The sequence below is a fragment of the Mytilus trossulus genome, chromosome 2 (genome assembly GCF_036588685.1).
Source record: "Mytilus trossulus isolate FHL-02 chromosome 2, PNRI_Mtr1.1.1.hap1, whole genome shotgun sequence".
NCBI classification, from domain to species: Eukaryota; Metazoa; Mollusca; class Bivalvia; order Mytilida; family Mytilidae; genus Mytilus; species Mytilus trossulus.
The window spans coordinates 100,127,240-100,145,731 of record NC_086374.1 but is presented as its reverse complement, the minus strand read 5'-3'; the positions used below and the strand labels follow the sequence as shown (position 1 = coordinate 100,145,731).

General features: G+C 32.5%; 1 protein-coding gene across 1 annotated transcript in view; it reads left to right on the top strand.

The window, feature by feature from the left end:
• The first annotated feature begins 3,045 nt into the window (after window positions 1-3,045).
• Window positions 3,046-18,492, top strand: part of LOC134705591 (uncharacterized) — a 72,022-nt gene continuing 56,575 nt past the window's right edge. Inside the window, exons 1-6 of the mRNA XM_063564312.1 lie at window positions 3,046-3,135; window positions 7,327-7,396; window positions 7,777-7,847; window positions 10,546-10,714; window positions 15,451-15,759; window positions 16,765-16,825. Coding sequence (XP_063420382.1) covers window positions 7,815-7,847; window positions 10,546-10,714; window positions 15,451-15,759; window positions 16,765-16,825 — 572 coding nt within the window. The 5' untranslated portion in view covers window positions 3,046-3,135; window positions 7,327-7,396; window positions 7,777-7,814. The remainder of the gene's footprint in view (window positions 3,136-7,326; window positions 7,397-7,776; window positions 7,848-10,545; window positions 10,715-15,450; window positions 15,760-16,764; window positions 16,826-18,492) is intronic.

The window sequence follows — 18,492 nt, the reverse complement described above, 5'->3', positions numbered from 1 at the left end:
AATTTCACGACATGCCACAGTGAAATATCAAATGAAGTGACCACTGTCCAGTAAGAAAATCAATTGAGCTCTTTTAAACCTGTATAATGGCATTGCAAAATCATTTCTGCCTAAAAAAACACGAAACTTTCATTGAAACACTTCTTTCTGTACTGAACGTGTATTTTTTTTTATTAGGGCCTGAACTAATAGTAAGAACATCATAATATTCAGTATGCTGAAAAATAAATGTTAGGAAAGCGACAGGGGCGGCTCTAGCCATTTTGAAAAGGGGTCCTTACCCTGGACAAAAGGGTTGGGGTTTCCAACTACATGTCACCATCCAAATGCACTGATCGTCCAAAAAGGGGGTCTATCACCCGAAATTTTAAACCCCCGCTCCTCTGGATCCGCCACTGAGCGGGTACGATATGTAGCTCAATACGTTTTTATAGTTTCAGCTTCCATCGATTATATCCGTTTGTTGCTAATTTTATCACAAAATATACCTCAGAGGTTTTTTTTATCGTTCGGCTGCTGTCCTGTTGACATATGTAAAATATCTCCATTATTAAAAGTCTCTGGATCATAGTGGGTGCCATATTACTTATTTTTTCTCTAAAACGTGCTTTGTATATAGAAATAAGAAGATGAGACATGAGTGCCAAATGAGACATCTTTCCAACAAAGATATAATTTAGTAAAGTAAGCAGGCATAGGTCCAATGCTGAAAAGAAAGCTAATAATGACCCAAAAATTACTTGTGTAAAACAACAAAAAAACAAAAACAAAAAACCGGCCCAATTACATTTATAAAAGGACAAGAAATCTATCCCATCAAAAAATAAAATTTGTGTAGGAGTCTGTATTTCAGTGGTTGTCGTTTGTTTATGTGTTATATATTTGTTTTTCGTTCATTTTTTTATATAATTAATGCCGTTAGTTTTCTCGATTGAATTGTTTTACATTGTCATATCGGGGCCTTTTATAGATGACTATGAGGTATGAGCTTTGCTCATTGTTGAAGGCCGTATGGTGATCTATAAATGTTAATTTCTGTGTCATTTCGGTCTCTTGTGGACAGCTGTCTCATTGGCAATCATACAACACCTTCTTTTTTTATAAGTTTGGAAAGTGGTTTGTGAATATTCTTTTTTATTATAGATCCAACGCTGCAATTTTCACAAAACATGTCAAATTTTCCACCTTGTCGCACATACATATGGATAAAATCATTACAGCTTATTTCCTAATGCATGTGGAGAAAAACTTTGGTTAGCTTGCTTGCTTTGTTTGTATATTGTACAAAATATAAAATTTACAAGTTAAACTATGCCTATATATATATATATATTGTTTAAAGATGGCAATCTTATTTTCAAAGATTGTATAAACAACTATACAAACAAAGCAAGCAAGCGAACCAAAGTTTTACTTTGCAGGTTTAAGAAATCAGCTGTAAATTAATGATTTTATTCAGTTTGGCAAATGTCCGAGCCCGTTAAAAAAACGAACAAACTGAAACTATAGCTGCTGACTTCACTACCTTCAAAACAAAGGGAAGTCCCATATACTGAAATGTGACCAACAAAAATACTTATAGATTTTGTTAACACTGCCATGTATGTAAATATTTCTTCGCCTTTTTTACGAACACAAAATTCAAGGATCCCACATTTGCCTTCGATCAATGATCTGTACGAGCATTGCTGTACTCTTGAATATCAGCACCGGCTGTTATCGACGGCTTACTTTACACTGGTCAGTAAGTTTGTCTCAAGGGTAACTGTGTTTTTTCGCTGTTATTTTGTTGCTTTTGGTGGACAAATACATGAAATCTCTGTGCCATCATCAAACATGTTAATGGCTTTATATCGGGTAATTCAAACTCGTTTTTCTTCACATAGAAACAACTCTTCGTTAATCTGAGCATGGAAGTAATACTTTATATCACGAACTATAAATGAGGATACACAAAATGAAAAACTAAGCGAAATTGTGAATCCCGCATTGCACGAAAAAATGTGTTGTATTTCAGTAAATAACACGTGTTCTTGGTTGATTGTAAACACGTAGTAGTCCATCATGCATTGTTACTCATTTATTGGATTGGTCAAACAACTAGGTAAAAATTATGCGTCACATGTAAATAAACAATTACATGTGCGAGTACATAAGTATGCTAATTTATGCATTTCCATATAAGGTAGTGGTCCCGACCTGTTTAACGATATCCTGAAATTCATTACATGACGTCACAAAGTTAATCGGGTTTTAGATATTCTAAAAATAACCGTGCAATATGCTCTGTGCAATATGCTTTTGCTATCCGTCGTTTTTCTCTACCTTCGAATATATATAGTTTAAATAACATATGACTATCCCTAAACGAATCAAATTTGTTAAAATATACGAATTAATAATAAAATAAAGTATTTTTGGTGTTAAAAATAACATGAAAACACACATTATAATATAATTATCCAATGATTATAAGATAAGATAAGATAAGATAAGATATTTTTATTTCCAATTATGGGCCCCAAAGGGCATAAACATTACAACATCAATAATTTTTTCATAATACAATACAAACAATGAGATAATAAAAAAAAAAAAGTTAAACGAGAACTATTTAAGATTATATGTTTAAACTGTTTTTTTATAGTTATATAGGGGTATATTTGGGTAAAAACTTTAAAGTCGCATCCGTTATTCCAGGGACTTTCTAGTCCTTATTCCAGGTACTTTCTAGTCCTTATTCCAGGGACTTTCTAGTCCTTATATATTCCAGGTACTTTCTAGTCCTTATTCCAGGTACTTTCTAGTCCTTATTCCAGGTACTTTCTAGTCCTTATTCCAGGGACTTTCTAGCAGGGACTTTCTAGTCCTTATTCCAGGGACTTTCTAGTCCTTATTCCAGGTACTTTCTTATTCCAAGCTCAAGTTTAAGACATGAGCAAAGAGAGATAACTATAATAAAAAAAAACATGAAACTGGAACACTGCTTATATGTAATGATTTACCTTTGGGTATCTACATTTCCAGTTACCAGACTAGTCAAGAACGAAAGTAGAGATGCCCTCGTCACAGTTTTAAAATTATTTTATGATAGGCTAAATGATTTGAAAGACTCTGGGCTAGTAAAGGAACTTAGTAAGTGTCAAATTCTGATGATGTATATACTAACATGCACCAATGAGAAAAGAAAATGATAATATGGTAAAAATTGGTCATGATAGAAAATTGGAAATCTAAATTATAAACATGTAAATATAATAAAGAAACCTCATTAAACTTATACAGGAAAGTACATTATTATGACTGTGATTAGCTCCTTAACGTGTTTTTTTTTCTTTCGATTTACAGACATGACAGACAAACCTGTGTATCTGGAAAAGTTTTAAGGCATAGCATGCCCTAGATAAATAAAATTCAAATGCATTGCATGATTTAGAAAACTCATAATTTATCTGGATTTTAGGCAGATTCCAAATAAGATAGATAGATAGTTTATTCTCATAAAACCATGCAAGTACAAAGGTTACAGAGAAGTTGAAAAATAATATATATATTGTAACGAATCGAAAAATGCAAGTGTACAATTAAGGTATGTCCAGGATAAGTATAACGACGAGATGCCAGTGATATAGCATACAAGACGACGAATACAAGTGATGCACCTTCGAAACAGGATTTCCCAATGGATAAAAACTGGTAGCGCCTCCTTAAAGGAAATCCTGGTTACAAGAACAAGGAATACAATAAGTATATCCTTGAAAAATACGGGATCCTTGTGTAGTCTCAATAAACTAGATTGCAGATAAAGACACAAAGTCGCTGATAAATTTCAATACTGTATTAAAAACACATGTAAAGTATATACAACAACATAGTAGATATAACAAACAACCACTAATCGGACTCTCTATTTCTCTCTCTCTCCTCGCACTAACTCTCTCTTTCCTTTTATACCATACTCTGCCCAGTTACATAACTAACATAAAGATATGCCCTACTAGGGCATATTATTGCTGAGTAATCATTTTAGTAGGGCTCTAGGGCACCATTATATAAACTTTACTAGGGCAAATAATTGCTGACTAAGCAGTTACAGGGCAACCGGGCACCATAATAAGGGCTCAGTTGCACCAGCAATTTAGGTTAATAGGTCAACATGTGGTTTAACTTATCATGTTTCCTTGAGAACAAAGAGATCAATATAAATATAGCAATTACTACTAAATATATCAAATCTAGAATAATTCTGATGAAATTTCACTAGCACTGAATGAGCTTAACACAATTACTATAAAACTATATAAAAATGAGTATTTCAAATCTATGATAGGGCAAAAACATTACAATATAAAACAAATTAATTTAATGCATTTAAAATGCATAAAATTCAAAAATTTTGGATGAGATAACATATTAAAGAATATATATATAGATTTTGATAGTCAAGTGTAATAGTTAAAATTGTATAAAGAAATACTTCCTATAAGTATAGGTATGGTATATAAATTATGGTTGTTAAGCAGGAGTGAGCTTACTATTAATACATCTTATAAAATTGCAGAGATTTCTAAGTGTCTTTGGTTTTTTTGAATTAAACAGTGTGTTGAATGCAATAGTGTTATGTCTTGGTATTAGTTCATTTGGGATAAATCTTCTTCTTTCATCTTGTAAAGCCGGGCAAACAAAAATATAGTGGTATTCGTCTCCGATATCACTTTTCGTACATATTGAACATTTTCTATCGCTTTTGTCAATGTTATACCATCTCCCCTTTTCTATTGGCAGTGAATGATTTGATGTTCGGAATTTACAAAGTGTATATATATCTCGGTCATTTATGATGTTGAAATAATTCTCAAATTCAAAATGTTCCTTAAAGAGCCTATAAGTAATGCATTTTGATGTGCTCTGGAAAGCTGAATTCCAACTTTGTTTAAACTGGTCAATTAATCTAAGTTTGATACTTTTTGGTAACCATTTGGTGAGGTCTGTATTTTGCACATAAAATAAATTTGAAAATCCCGCATTGTCCAATATATTTTTAGCTCACCGGGTCCGAAGGGCCAAGTGAGCTTTTCTCATCACTTGGCGTCCGTCGTCTGTCGTCCGTCGTCTGTCGTTAACTTTTACAAAAATCTTCGCCTCTGAAACTACTGGGCCAAATTTAACCAAACTTGGCCACAATCATCATTGATGTATCTATTTTAAAATTTGTGTTTTTTGACCCGGTCAACCAACCAAGATGGCCGCCATGGCTAAAAATAGAACATAGGGGTAAAATGCAGTTTTTGGCATATAACTCAAAAACCAAAGCATTTAGAGCAAATCTGACATGGGGTAAAATTGTTAATCAAGTCAAGATCTATCTGCCCTGAAATTTTCAGATGAATCAGACAACCCATTGTTGGGTTGCTGCCCCTAAATTGGTAATTTTAAGGAAATTTTACTGTTTTTGGTTATTATCTTGAATATTATTATAGATGGAGATAAACTGTAAACAGCAATAATGTTCAGCAAAGTAAGATTTACAAATAAGTCAACATGACCAAAATGGTCAGTTGACCCTTTTAGGAGTTATTGCCCTTTATAGTCAATTTTTATCCATTTTTCATAAATCTACATGATCTTCTACAAAAATCTTCTCCTCTGAAACTACTGGGCCAAATTTTATCAAACATAGCCAGAATCATTATTAGGCTATCTAGTTTAAAAATTGTGTTTTGTGACCGGGCTAACCAACCAAGATGGCCGCTACGGCTAAAAATAGAACATAGGGGTAAAATGCAGTTTTTGGCTTAAAACTCAAAAACCAAAGCATTTACAGCAAATCTGACAAGGGGTAAAATTGTTTACCTTGAATATTATTATAGATAGAGATAAACTGTAAACAGCAATAATGTACAGCAATTTAAGACTAAAAAATAAGTCAAATGACCAAAATGGTCAATTGACCCCCTTAGAAGTTATTGTCCTTTATAATCAATTTTTAACAATTTTCATAAAATTTGTAAATTTTTACTTACATTTTCCACTGAAACTACAGGGACAAGTTCATTATAGATAGAGATAATTGTGAGCAGCAAGAATGTTCAGTAAAGGAAGATGTACAAACATATCACAATCACCTAAACACAATTTTGTCATGAATTGTCTGCTTCCTTTCTATAATTCACATATGCCAAGGTGAGCGACACAGGCTCTTTAGAGCCTCTAGTTTATGTTCTTTATCCATAAAATATCATCATTGTGTGTGTGATATCGGGAATATACAAATTTATATAAGATTGATGATAACTTATTTTCATCTATAAGCAGCCTGCACCAATATGTTATCATTCGACATTTAATGCTTATTTCCAATGGGTATTGCCCAGTTTCACCTTTTTCAGAAACCTATATAAAGAAGGTATCAAACTTGCCCCAACTGTTCAGGATTTGATCTCTGCAGTCTTATTATTATTAGACTGTTCTCAGCAAAGCATTTGCTTATCTATATATCTTTAAACATTGGTAGACATCCATTAACATGTAAAGTGGGTCAAATGCCAATTAGAATATTACATAAAATTTATAACAAGTGTGATACAAAATCGTTTTTCAGTAAAAAAAAAATGAGTGACCGGTTTACACGGATTATTACAGCTATTTGTAACCATAGACCATGTGCACTGTTCCCTCAAATTGACAAACCTGAAGATCATATGAAGATCATATAAAGTATTCTTGAAAAATAAAAAACAGTACCATTAATAGAAGTATTGCTTTTATTAATTTTTTCATGACTCTACAATGTCTACCGCTCAAAACTTTATATCCATATTTTGATAACATTGAGTATAATTTCTTATTTGTATAAAATACCCTGTAGAAGTTTAATTTATAATTATACTTCAGGTACATAAGATGTCAGTATAGATTATGATGCTCCTTCAACATAAGACTGAAATATCAAGGTGTATTTATGCCCCATAGCCATGTAATTACAGCATTTACAGCATTGTACAGGGGACCTCAACATCGTTCAAGACCGAGATTATTAAACTTTCTGAAAAAAGACCAAAAAAACCAACGAAATAAACTGGGAATCATACTATTGTAAAAAATCATGTAAACACAAGAACTTTGTGCTCTGGAGTAATGGTATTTGAATGGTAAAAATACAGGGTATGGGTGACTTACAGCCATGTTTTTGACCTTTAATATGAGGCAGGCATAACCTGTGAATGGGGACGAAGTCTGTATGTATTTTTTTTTAATGCTCAATCATGTTGATAAAAGAAACCGAAATACCGTACGTAACGTTCCCGATTTTGGTTCTGTTGTTAGGGAATTAGCTGTGACGTTCTTTAAGTTATGACGTCATATTCGATGTAAACAAAAGAAACGCTTTCATCAGGTAACGTTTTTATCATATCAAACAATTAATAAATTTGAATTTGTATTGAGATCCAATCTTATATTTTACTAGACTGATAAATATAATTTTTATTTCAAAGTCTCATGCAAACAAGACAGATAGATGCGCAAATGCGGGGAAACCGGAACAGGAAGTAGATCTGAAAAAAAAAGTTAACGATTTTGAGTTCATTAGTACAATGAAAAATTCGGGAAATTTTCCCGATTTATTTTTTTAAATTTTTTTTTATTGATTTTTCTACCGTAATTGGGGACTTCGTCCCCATATTATTGTTTATAACTACATGTACTTATTCTTTAATCATATTAATCATTTTTATAGTTTTTTCTACTTTCATCATAACTGTTGTTTCTTTTCAGATATGAAGAAGAAAGAAATATGAAGTTCTTAGACAATTATGGAAGTAGTCATTATCATCTTTTATGTGCTTGTAAGATAAATTATATTTTCAGTGAATCATATAAATTTTGGTGTTCAAAATACTATAATGTGTACAGTTTGAACAATATCAAAGTCAATTCAAATATAAATATAATCAAATCTGTATACAAATCATGCTAATGCTGCATTCACATATAATTCAAATTCAATTTGTATTAGCTAATTTGAGTTAGTTTAATTCGTATTAGAAACAATTAATGTCCCAATGCAAATATTAATATGAATTGCAATGCACTTCAAATATTCTTTACTCTTTGAATGCTGTTAACCTTCAACTCTTACATGTCTGATTTAATTTGAATTACAATTAAGAAAGTGTCCACACAACCACAACAACAGTTTACTTCGAATTAAAATGAATTCACTATTATTCATATTAGAAATTTATGCAAAATAGCCAATGGGATTTGAATAAATAAAAAGGAGGGTGTGGGAACATGAATATGGGAATTTAATTCAAATTAAATCTACATGAGAATAAGGCATAATTTTATAGTAAAGGTCATCATGTCCATGTTAACCCTTGTTGTGCAGAGGCCGTAATATTACAGCCTAACTCAGACCACCGTTATTTGGCATCAATGGCACTCAAAACATTTTGAGGTCATTGTAATGCCATTTAATACATGGTGTGTGCATGTTTTCTCATTCTGACACTATTGATTGTCATGTTTCTCACTCTTAATATTCATTTGGAGCTCAAATATTAACTTCAAAAATTCGTATCGTACAAAATTAGTTTTTTTTGGAGGTGAGCTTCCTTCGAGGTCTTAAACATGGATTTACGAGGACTGAAACCATGACAAATACTGTTAACACAAAGGCATATAATTACTGATCATGTTTATTATCAAAATAAGCCAAGGAAACAACAACTTCTGGTTGCAACTCCAGTTAAAGTTCAAAATCAGAAAAAATCAGAAATCATTTGAATTTTGGTGCAAATGAACTTCTTTAGACTGATGAACCCAGATAAGAGCCACTCCCACCTAACAACTGTTGTGATAAACCTGTTCACTGGGGTCCATTCTTCATGTAAACTACGGTTGGATGCATCTATAAGTATCTCCGACTTCCAGGTTGAAAAAAAGAACAGAAAAAACATCAAAATTTGACGTTTTTCGTACATCATCAGAGGACCAACTTTGGGGCATGAGTAATGCTTTATCCTGTCACCTTAGTACTAATGACAAAATTTCACATAACAGTTCATTGCAAATTACCATATAAAATGGTCACACATTTTGACCTGTGTAAAAGCTTTAGTAATCATGTAACCTCAAGCTTTCCAAACTATTCTATAGAAACAATAAATAAAGTAATACTGGTGCTTTTAAACACTTAAGACATATGTTTGACCCAGAAACTTTTTACAACAATGAAATTTAGGATTAATTTCCTACCACTGTCAGTCATTGTCAGTGTTTACTGTCATTATTCAAAGAATTGATTTTTTCAACCCATTTCTTATGTAACCAGGCCTCAAGGTCATAAAACTTTCGAGCATGATTTTTGTACTCAGACTCGAAAATCAACCAATCAAATTGTTGGATTTCATGTTTCGAGCATGATTTTTGTGCTCAGAGCACTGAGCAAAGTTTTATGCCTTCAAGGTCAGATGTTACTTGCTGTACATAATACTATGATTTGGTGGTATTGCACCAAATATTTTTTCAAAATATATAAATGATGTCTTTGTTAAAGTATTAAATCTTTAAATTACTGCACCAAATATGATCAAATATTTGTTCTAAATATATGAATGATGTTGTTGTTAAAGTAATTTTTAAAATTTAAGTTATCTTCCTTTATCCGTAATTATAGTTGAGGGGGGATAAGACCTTTATTGGGACTCTGGGGTCAGGTGTTTTAAGCTCAGGATTTCTGGAATGACCCATTCAGGATCCTAGAATTCTTTTTTTTCGAATTTCGGGACCTTCGGATTTCATGTTTTTAAGCCCGGGATTTCATGTTTTTAAGCCCAGTATTTCAGGATCCGGACACCTCTGATCCTCCCTCATTGTTGAATCAAGTACAACCTATATGATTGATACAATGCAATATTTGATTCTAACTTGCACTGTTTTGGCAAAGTAATACTGTAAACCAACTTATTTTCGCGGATACTATATTTCACGTTTTATCCTTTCTAGTCCACTTTGCGGCTATTTAATTTCGCAATTTTCCAGCTGACTTGGTGTTTTTTTTAATAAGGTAACAACAGAGTTTTACATATTGAAGACGATTTATTTTCGCATTATTTTTCTACTTGCGAAAGTCGCGAAAATAAATCGCTCCCGAAAATAAGTTGGTTTACAGTATTTACCCTTCAGTGTTTACCAGCACTTTGATCATGTTGATTATTATTTACAGTTTGCTCTTAATGCTATTGATAAATAATTTAATTTTGGATGTAAAATGTCTTCTGATTGGCTGACGCTAAAAAAAACAATAGATCAAAGTAAAATGCAGCTGAGTAAGCATGAAAATGTGTGAGTCTTTCTCTAAAATGGTTGAGACTTGGCAGCCCTATTATTTGTATGATTACACTTTAATAATATTATGTGCTTTATTTGTATGATACACTTATCATATGCATTATTTGTATGATACACTTATAATGCACACTATTTATCATGTTCATATGACACATGTATGATACACAATTTATTTATTATCTCTTTCAGTTTCTACCTGCAGTCTCAACATTTCTCAACATTACCTGTCCTTATGCACATAACTGGTATTTGACTGCTTCTGTTAAATGCCTAGCAGTTACCAATTACACCTGTTTATATGATTCAGTAAACAAGAATTTCAAACACAATTGCAAAGGACCATCCAAAAAGCCACCAGGTATGTTTTGACAAGTATTATTAAGTCAGATAAGTGTATCATATAAAGATACTCTAATAATAATAATAATAATGAAAATTTATAGAGCACCCTATACAAAAAATAAAAATTACTCTAAGGCGCTGCATTCAGCATGGTAATAAAAACAAATCAAGGACAAAAATATAAAACATACACTGTGTTAGATTCAAGAACTAACATAAAATATAAACAAAAATGCCTACCATAATATAAAAGGTCCATTCAAAAAAACAGTTGTAAAACAACAAATTAAAAAATAAATAGCAATCTAGGTTAAAAGCATGCAAAACAAGCAAAAATCACAAACAAAATGCATTAAAATAAAATTGAGAATGGAAATGGGGAATATGTCAAAGAGACAACAACCCGACTATAGAAAGAAAAAAAACAACAGCAGAAGGTCACCAACAGGTCTTCAATGTAGCGAGAAATTCCCACACCCAGAGGCATCCTTCAGCTGGCCCTAAACAAATATATACTAGTTCAGTGTTAATGAACGCCATACTAATTTCCAAATAGTAACTAAAATTAAAATAATACAAGACTAACAAAAGCCAGAGGCTCCTGACTTGGGACAGGCGCAAAAATGCGGCGGGGTTAAACGTGTTTGTGAAATCTCAACCCTCCCCCTATACCTCTAGCCAATGTAGAAAAGTAAACGCATAACAATACGCACATTAAAATTCAAATCAAGAAAAGTCTGAGTCTGATGTCAGAAGATGTAACCAAAGAAAATAAACAAAGTGACAATAATACATAAATAACAACAGACTACTAGCAGTTAACTGACATGCCAGCTCCAGACTTCAATTAAACTGACTGAAAGATTATGATTTCATCATATGAACATCAGACACAATCCTTCCCGTTAGGGGTTTAGTATCATACCATCATAACATATATGACAAGAACATAACCTGTGTCATGCCAACAACTGTTATTTGAATAAATGTGTTTAGTTCTGATGCAAAGACCCTATGAGTTTATACAAAACTACATAAACTAGTAAAAACCCAAAAAAGAGAAAGGAAAAAGTCTCATTAAAAAGCAATGCGATAAAAATGAGTTTTTAGCTTAGATTTAAAACACTCTAAGGACTTGCATTGTCTTAAACTGTTCGGGAGATTATTCCAAAGAGATGCCACTGCCCAATCAAATTGTCTTTCACCGTACATCTTTGTCCGCACTTTTGGAACGGTAAGTAGTTTAGTTATGCTTGAACACAGAGATCAGTTTGGTATGTGCAAATTGACCAGTTCCTGAACATACGCCGGACCAATGCCATTCAAAGCGCAGTACACATAAGTAAGTATTTTGAATTGTGGTCTGTATTGGACAGGTAACCAATGTAAATCGACAAGTGTTGGCGTGACATGTTCATGTGTTCTTGTCCTGGTGATAAGACGAGCTGCTGACTATTTTGTACCTTTTGTTCATCATAGTTTTGTTAATTATACCGTCCAGCAGAGTATTCCCATAATCAAGTCAAGATGTAACTAGACTGTTCACTAGTGTCTTGCAAGCGAATGTTGTTATATATAGCTGCGAATATGTCCAATGTTACTGATTTGAAAATGACAAGATTGTACTATGGCAGCAACTCGTAAGGTGTTGATCAAAGTATACACTTAGGTTTTTCATGCAGATACACTACTTATCACTGTATTGCCGACGTTGAGTTTGTGATTTGGTACACTTGCCTTCAGATGTTTTGGTGTGAATCTGATAAGTTTGGTTTTATCTTGATTAAGTTTGAGCATATTTGTTGACATCTATGAACTGATGTTGGAAAGACACAATTCAAGTTTTGAAAAATAATTCTCCCAGTTGTCTATCTGTTTGATAACCATGTACACTTGTGTATCGTCCGCATAGCAGTGATATGTCATGCCATGACGACGGCATATTTCCCCTATTGGCTTCGAGAAAAGACAGTACAATTTTGGACCTAGCACAGAACCTTGTGGAACACCAAATGTAAGATGACATTATTTCAATGTAGTTGTTCCAATTACAACACGCTGATGTCTATCTGTCAAATAGGACTTAATCCATTCGAGAGCGCAACCAGCTATGCCATACGCAAACAACAGACGTTCCAGGAGAATTCTGTGATCTATGACATTGAATGCAGCGGAAAGGTCCAGAAGCACTAATACCACTGATGAATGTTTGTCTAAAGCTGCATTTATATCATGATGTACTCTAGCTAATGCTGTTTCAGTTGAATGGCATGGTCTGTATGCTGACTGAAGTGGATCACACAATGAGTTAGAGTCCAAATGAACATCAAGTCTCTTATCAACTGCCTTTTCTAGAGTTTTTGACAAAAAAGGTAAATTTTAATTGACAATGGTCTGTAGTTTTTATAAATTTCAGAATCAAGTCCCAGTTTTTTCAGAACTGTCCAACTCTTTTACTGATTTTTTGTGAGACACAAGAGCCTGTTTGAAACCTGATATTTGTATGATAGTTCGAATCTTATCTTTAGTTTTCTATGTTGTGTCATGTGTACTATTGTTTTTCTGTTTGTCTTTTTCATTTTTAGCCATGGCGTTGTCAGTTTGTTTTAGATTTACGAGTTTGACTGACCCTTTGGTATCTTTGGTCCCTCTTTTATCATTGGTTCTGTGTTTAAATGACAATAAAGTTGTACCAGTGAATTCAACATCAGCCTGTGGAAATGCAATGTTGTCACCCTTCACTACGTTTTGGTCTCTTAGTCCCTTTCTTATTGTGACGACCTTATTGACGAAAAAATCAGTAAAAGAGTTTGACAGTTCTAAATCCAAAGATGAACTTGGCAACGGGTTTTGTTGTTGTTTACCAATTAGATGTTTTGTTAGTTTAAATAACTGTTTGTGGTCATTTCCACAATTCTCAATTTTAGAAGATTAATAGGTTTCCTTGGCGATATACAACAGTTTACCAAGAGTTATACACTTTTTATGATGAACTTCCAATTTCGATTCCCGCCATTTTCTCTCCGTTTATTGCTTATCTCTTTTGGCAGCCTTAAGATCATCTGAATACCATACTGTATTAGGTCTTAAAATAACTGATTTGATCGTGACTGGGGCATGTTTATCAAAGATATTGGTTAAGATATCTTTATAACGTTTGACTATTGCTCTCCAGAACTATCTATTTCAGAACTTGAAAAAGAATCTACAATGTCCTTTAAAGTTCCGCCATGTGGATCTCTTTACATTTTCTAAAAGAAATATCTTTGTGCATACTCTTTGGTTTCTGGTATGCTTACGTTGCATGAACAGAAAAATGGTCACATACTAGATTACCTTGCGCATAACTGATGTTTGAACGCTGAACGTTTGGAACTCTGTTTAGGATCTGACCATCTTTGTTTGTTATAAGAAGGTCTAAGATATGCCCACGTTCGTGCGTGGCATCTTTGACATGTTATGTAAGGTTAGGATCTTCAAGACTCTAATAGAAGTTAATGCGTCTTGATTGCTGAGATTATCTAGGAGGAAATTGAAATCTCGAGTGAAAAGAACCTTATGCGTGGGTACTAGTATAGTATTTTGATCAAGGTATGATTCCCATTCCTCAAAGAAATGAGTATTGTGCACACCATTATATTTAGATGGTGGGGGTCTGTATATTACACACAAATGAATATTCAGATTCCCATAATGTACAGTGAACTCCATATGCTCAAAGTGAGTAAAATGTTTTTCATGTACGTTCAATCGTTTTATGCCAATACCCCCTTTGAACAAAAGTGCAATTCCACCACCTCGACGATTATTAGGTATATAGGGGAGGCTTGAGATCTCAAAAAACATGTTTCACTTGGCCGCTTTTTTCGCGCTTGTTCCAAGTTGGGAGCCGCTGGTCTTTGTAAGTCTTGTATGATTTTAAATTTTAGTTTTTTTTATATATTTCTGAGTTAAGTATGACGTCCATTATCACTGAACTAGTATACATTTTTGTTTAGGGGCCAGCTAAAGAATGCCTCCGGGTGATTTTCTCGCTGTGTTGTCTCTTTGACACATTCCCTATTTCCATTCTCAATTTTATACAAGTGTACTTCTGTTTAGACAAGTACAAAATTAGGAGCTAACTCTTTTAAATGCCCGTTGTTTTCATTCTGAATAAAGGAATAAAACTATTATCATACATGGTAGATAATTTTGAAAATTTTGATTCATGAATTGGCAGGAAAACATTGATTTAATGTCATTTGATAGCCAGAAGAAAAGTATATTATAGATCTGATTTTTTATGCTCCTGCCATAGCCAAGGGGGCATTAAGTTTTACCCTTGTCTGTCTGTACTTCCGTCCGTCCGTACACCGTCCCAAAATTGGTTTCCATTCTCTATCTTTATTTTGCAACTACCAAATGTTATGTAACTTATGCACAAAAATTGAAAATTGGAGTTATCTTTCTTTGTCAAAAATGGTAGTTGAATGCATTATTCAATTTCCTTTATAAAACAGATGATACGTACTGTAAATCATTGAGAGGTTTTTATTCATGGGAATAATGCAACTACAATGTAGATGATTATCACAATAATGAGAACTCACATTCTTACTAGTTGTAAGACAATGACGGATAATTACATGAACTTTTTTTTAAACTACTGTCATAACTTCCCTTTCAAACACAGAAACAATTTAAAGATTATTACAACACAGGACTTGTACCAAATTTAGATGCTTATTTTCATATTATATTTTCTTATAGGAGAAAAGTCTGTAATCAACTTAGGTAATTTTGATACTGTGGATTGTTCAGATGAACGGTACCAATCAAGACCATTTTCATCAACTCAGGGAACTAACTGTACCCTTCAAAAGTCCCTATGCAATGAGGAAGGACAAGTTATATACACCAATGGAAGTACAACTGCAGACAGAAAATGTAGATGTGACTTTACAAAGAACTATGCATTTGTTTCTGCAAAGCGTAATGATCAATGTTCCTGTGATCCAGTTCAGGAGGACTGTACATGTCTCATAAAAAAATGTAACAATGGACAGAAACTCTCGTCAGGTATATAAACAAGAACCTTTTATCAAACAGATATGGATACTTAAGTGATAAGTTTCTGTTTAAAATGAATGAAAAATACTCTCTATTTTTTTTTTCTTCGGGAAAAGTTTTAATAATACCTCCACTGTCATCGTGTTGACATGTGTAACATAATGTCACAGTACCCAAATTGCACCTATGAAACAAAAATAATGTTAATAGTTTTCTCTGAGACTAAACAATTTGTATTTTTATGATTTGACATTATACACGTTATACAACATATCTGAATATATTTAAATACACACAAAATGTTAACAGTAAATATCAACAGATGAACCATTCTCTGGGAAATGTAAATCTACAGAAACCTGGCCATGCCATGTTATCAAATTGTCATCTTTTAAAAATAGGCAAACTACATATGTTATAAGCATCTATTTCTAAAAAAATGAATAGTAAACATGGACTAATTGTCAAGTTATTCTGAATATTTGAAGAAATGGAACAAAACATCTGTTATTCAATTTTTAAGGATGTAAATGTAAGGCTTAGCATGCAACTTGAGTACCGGTACTCCTCATTACGGAATCCTGGATCTTTTGGAGGTCGGTTCAACCCCATTTTTTCTTGGACTCAATATGGATCCGATTCAAAATTAATTTGGTCTAACTATATAGTTTACATGTATAAGGAAACATCTACAAAATAAACACAGAATGGAAACTTTTTTCTTGATGATGATCATCATAAAAAAAACGTTGGTGAAAAAACTGTATAAATAGGTGCAATTTGGGTACCCTCACATTAGATGTATGAAAAGTTCTGTTTGACTTTTACTAGTGGGCAGTTTAACCTTTGCAAAAATAGATGTCAGCTTATAAAGATATCTATAAAGATCTTTTCTTTACTCTGTGAAATGAAACCTTTCTATCTTGAATTTCTTAGAGTTTAGAAAGTCCATTAAATTTAAAGTATAGACTTCCTTTAAAGAAAAATTTAACAGGCTGTTGTATTTTATTTCAGACTACAAGTGTGTACCACAAAATGAGAGGATTTTTACATGTTCAGAGATAACATATTTCAAGTAAGAATTATTATTTCAACAAAGGAAGTAAAGAATCATGCAGAAATTTTATAGAATGCAATACATGTACCTATTAGAAATTTAAAAAAAACTATAAATTCAGAAATTATTGGGCCACACATAAAAATACTTTGGTTTGCCCAAACCCTATCCTACACCTAGACATTTCCACCCCTTTTTTTTGGCAAAGAGAAATTTAAGCATCAGATGTTTATGTTAAGTCTTCATGCCTATCTGAATTAAAAGATTATTTTCACATCAAGACAATAAATTAAGATTTTGAGTAGGCAGCTATTTTGTGGGTAGGTAGGGTTAAATGATTGTGATTGATTGATTGTTGGTTGCTTTATGCCGCATTAGCACAAAAAGGCTATATCACGGCGATTGCCATGATTGTGTTAAAGATGTTTAGTACCAAATGTCTTGTTGATATTTTTCTAAATGAAATTAATTCAGTTCAATATAATCATTTTAAGGTAACCTCCTTTTCACAATGGCAAAATGGCAATGAAGTTTATTTAATTCCAGATGATAAGATTCATTTTCTATGAGATAGAGTCTGTAACATTCTTTAATTGACTTTGAAATTCTAACAGTGTGCTGTTTAAACATTTTAAAGGAGTATCTTGGCCATACTAATATTTTTGGCAACTGACATTTTCATTACCAGTAGTCAGAATTTAAAAAAATACATTTGAGCAACAGGCTTAGATAACTTTAAGCCTTTAGTTCAAGACACATACATATCATATCTACATGTACAGTCATGGGACAAAAGTGAGTTCTCACTAAAAAAAAATCCTATCATTTCAACTAAAATCTATATTTTTCCAAAAAATATTACCAAGTAACTGTAGTAGCGATTTTTATAAAATAGATACCAAAAGATGTAAAAATGTCTGAAGTTATATTGTTTATTTAGTCATTTTTCTTGAGTTTTGTTTTTATCATCTGATGGGTTAAACACAAATGCAAATTTTTATGATTTTAATTTGGTTAGAATAATAGCAAACTTTTCAAGAAATATTTTTTCTTTGTGTTCATCTCGTCAGAAAATTAAAATGAGCTTCAAAAATATAATAATCAAATAAACAATTAAACTTCTGACATTTCCACATCTTTTGGTATCTATAATATGAAAATGGCTCATATGGTTACTTCGTAATAATTTTTCACAAAATATCGATTTTAGTTGAAAAGATAGGACTTTTTTTGGCTGGGAACTCACTTTTGTCCAATGACATAAAATGACCTAACATACAATATTAAAAAGAAAAGAAATTGTTATATATTTTCAGAAACTTAAAATTGCTGTGTCTTTGTTTTGGGGTATGAGCTACATTTAGGTTAGCTACATTGTAATGTCATAACTATCCCGCATCTAGTCTTCTTGTTTGTACATCAGTGTAAACTGTATTAGTGTTATCTACACCATTTCATATATATATATGAAAGGCATACTTTTAATATTTGAAAAATGGTAAAGGAACTATTCCTTTTGATATGATTAGATTTTTCACTTGCAATAGAAGTGTACTCTGAATCAGTCTATTTTTGCTTTACTTTCTGATAAATATTTGATCTGTTGTCACAGAAACATTGGTTGGTCATGATCAGTTTATCATAAACATGATATTTCAATTTCACTGATTTCTGGAGAATTTCAG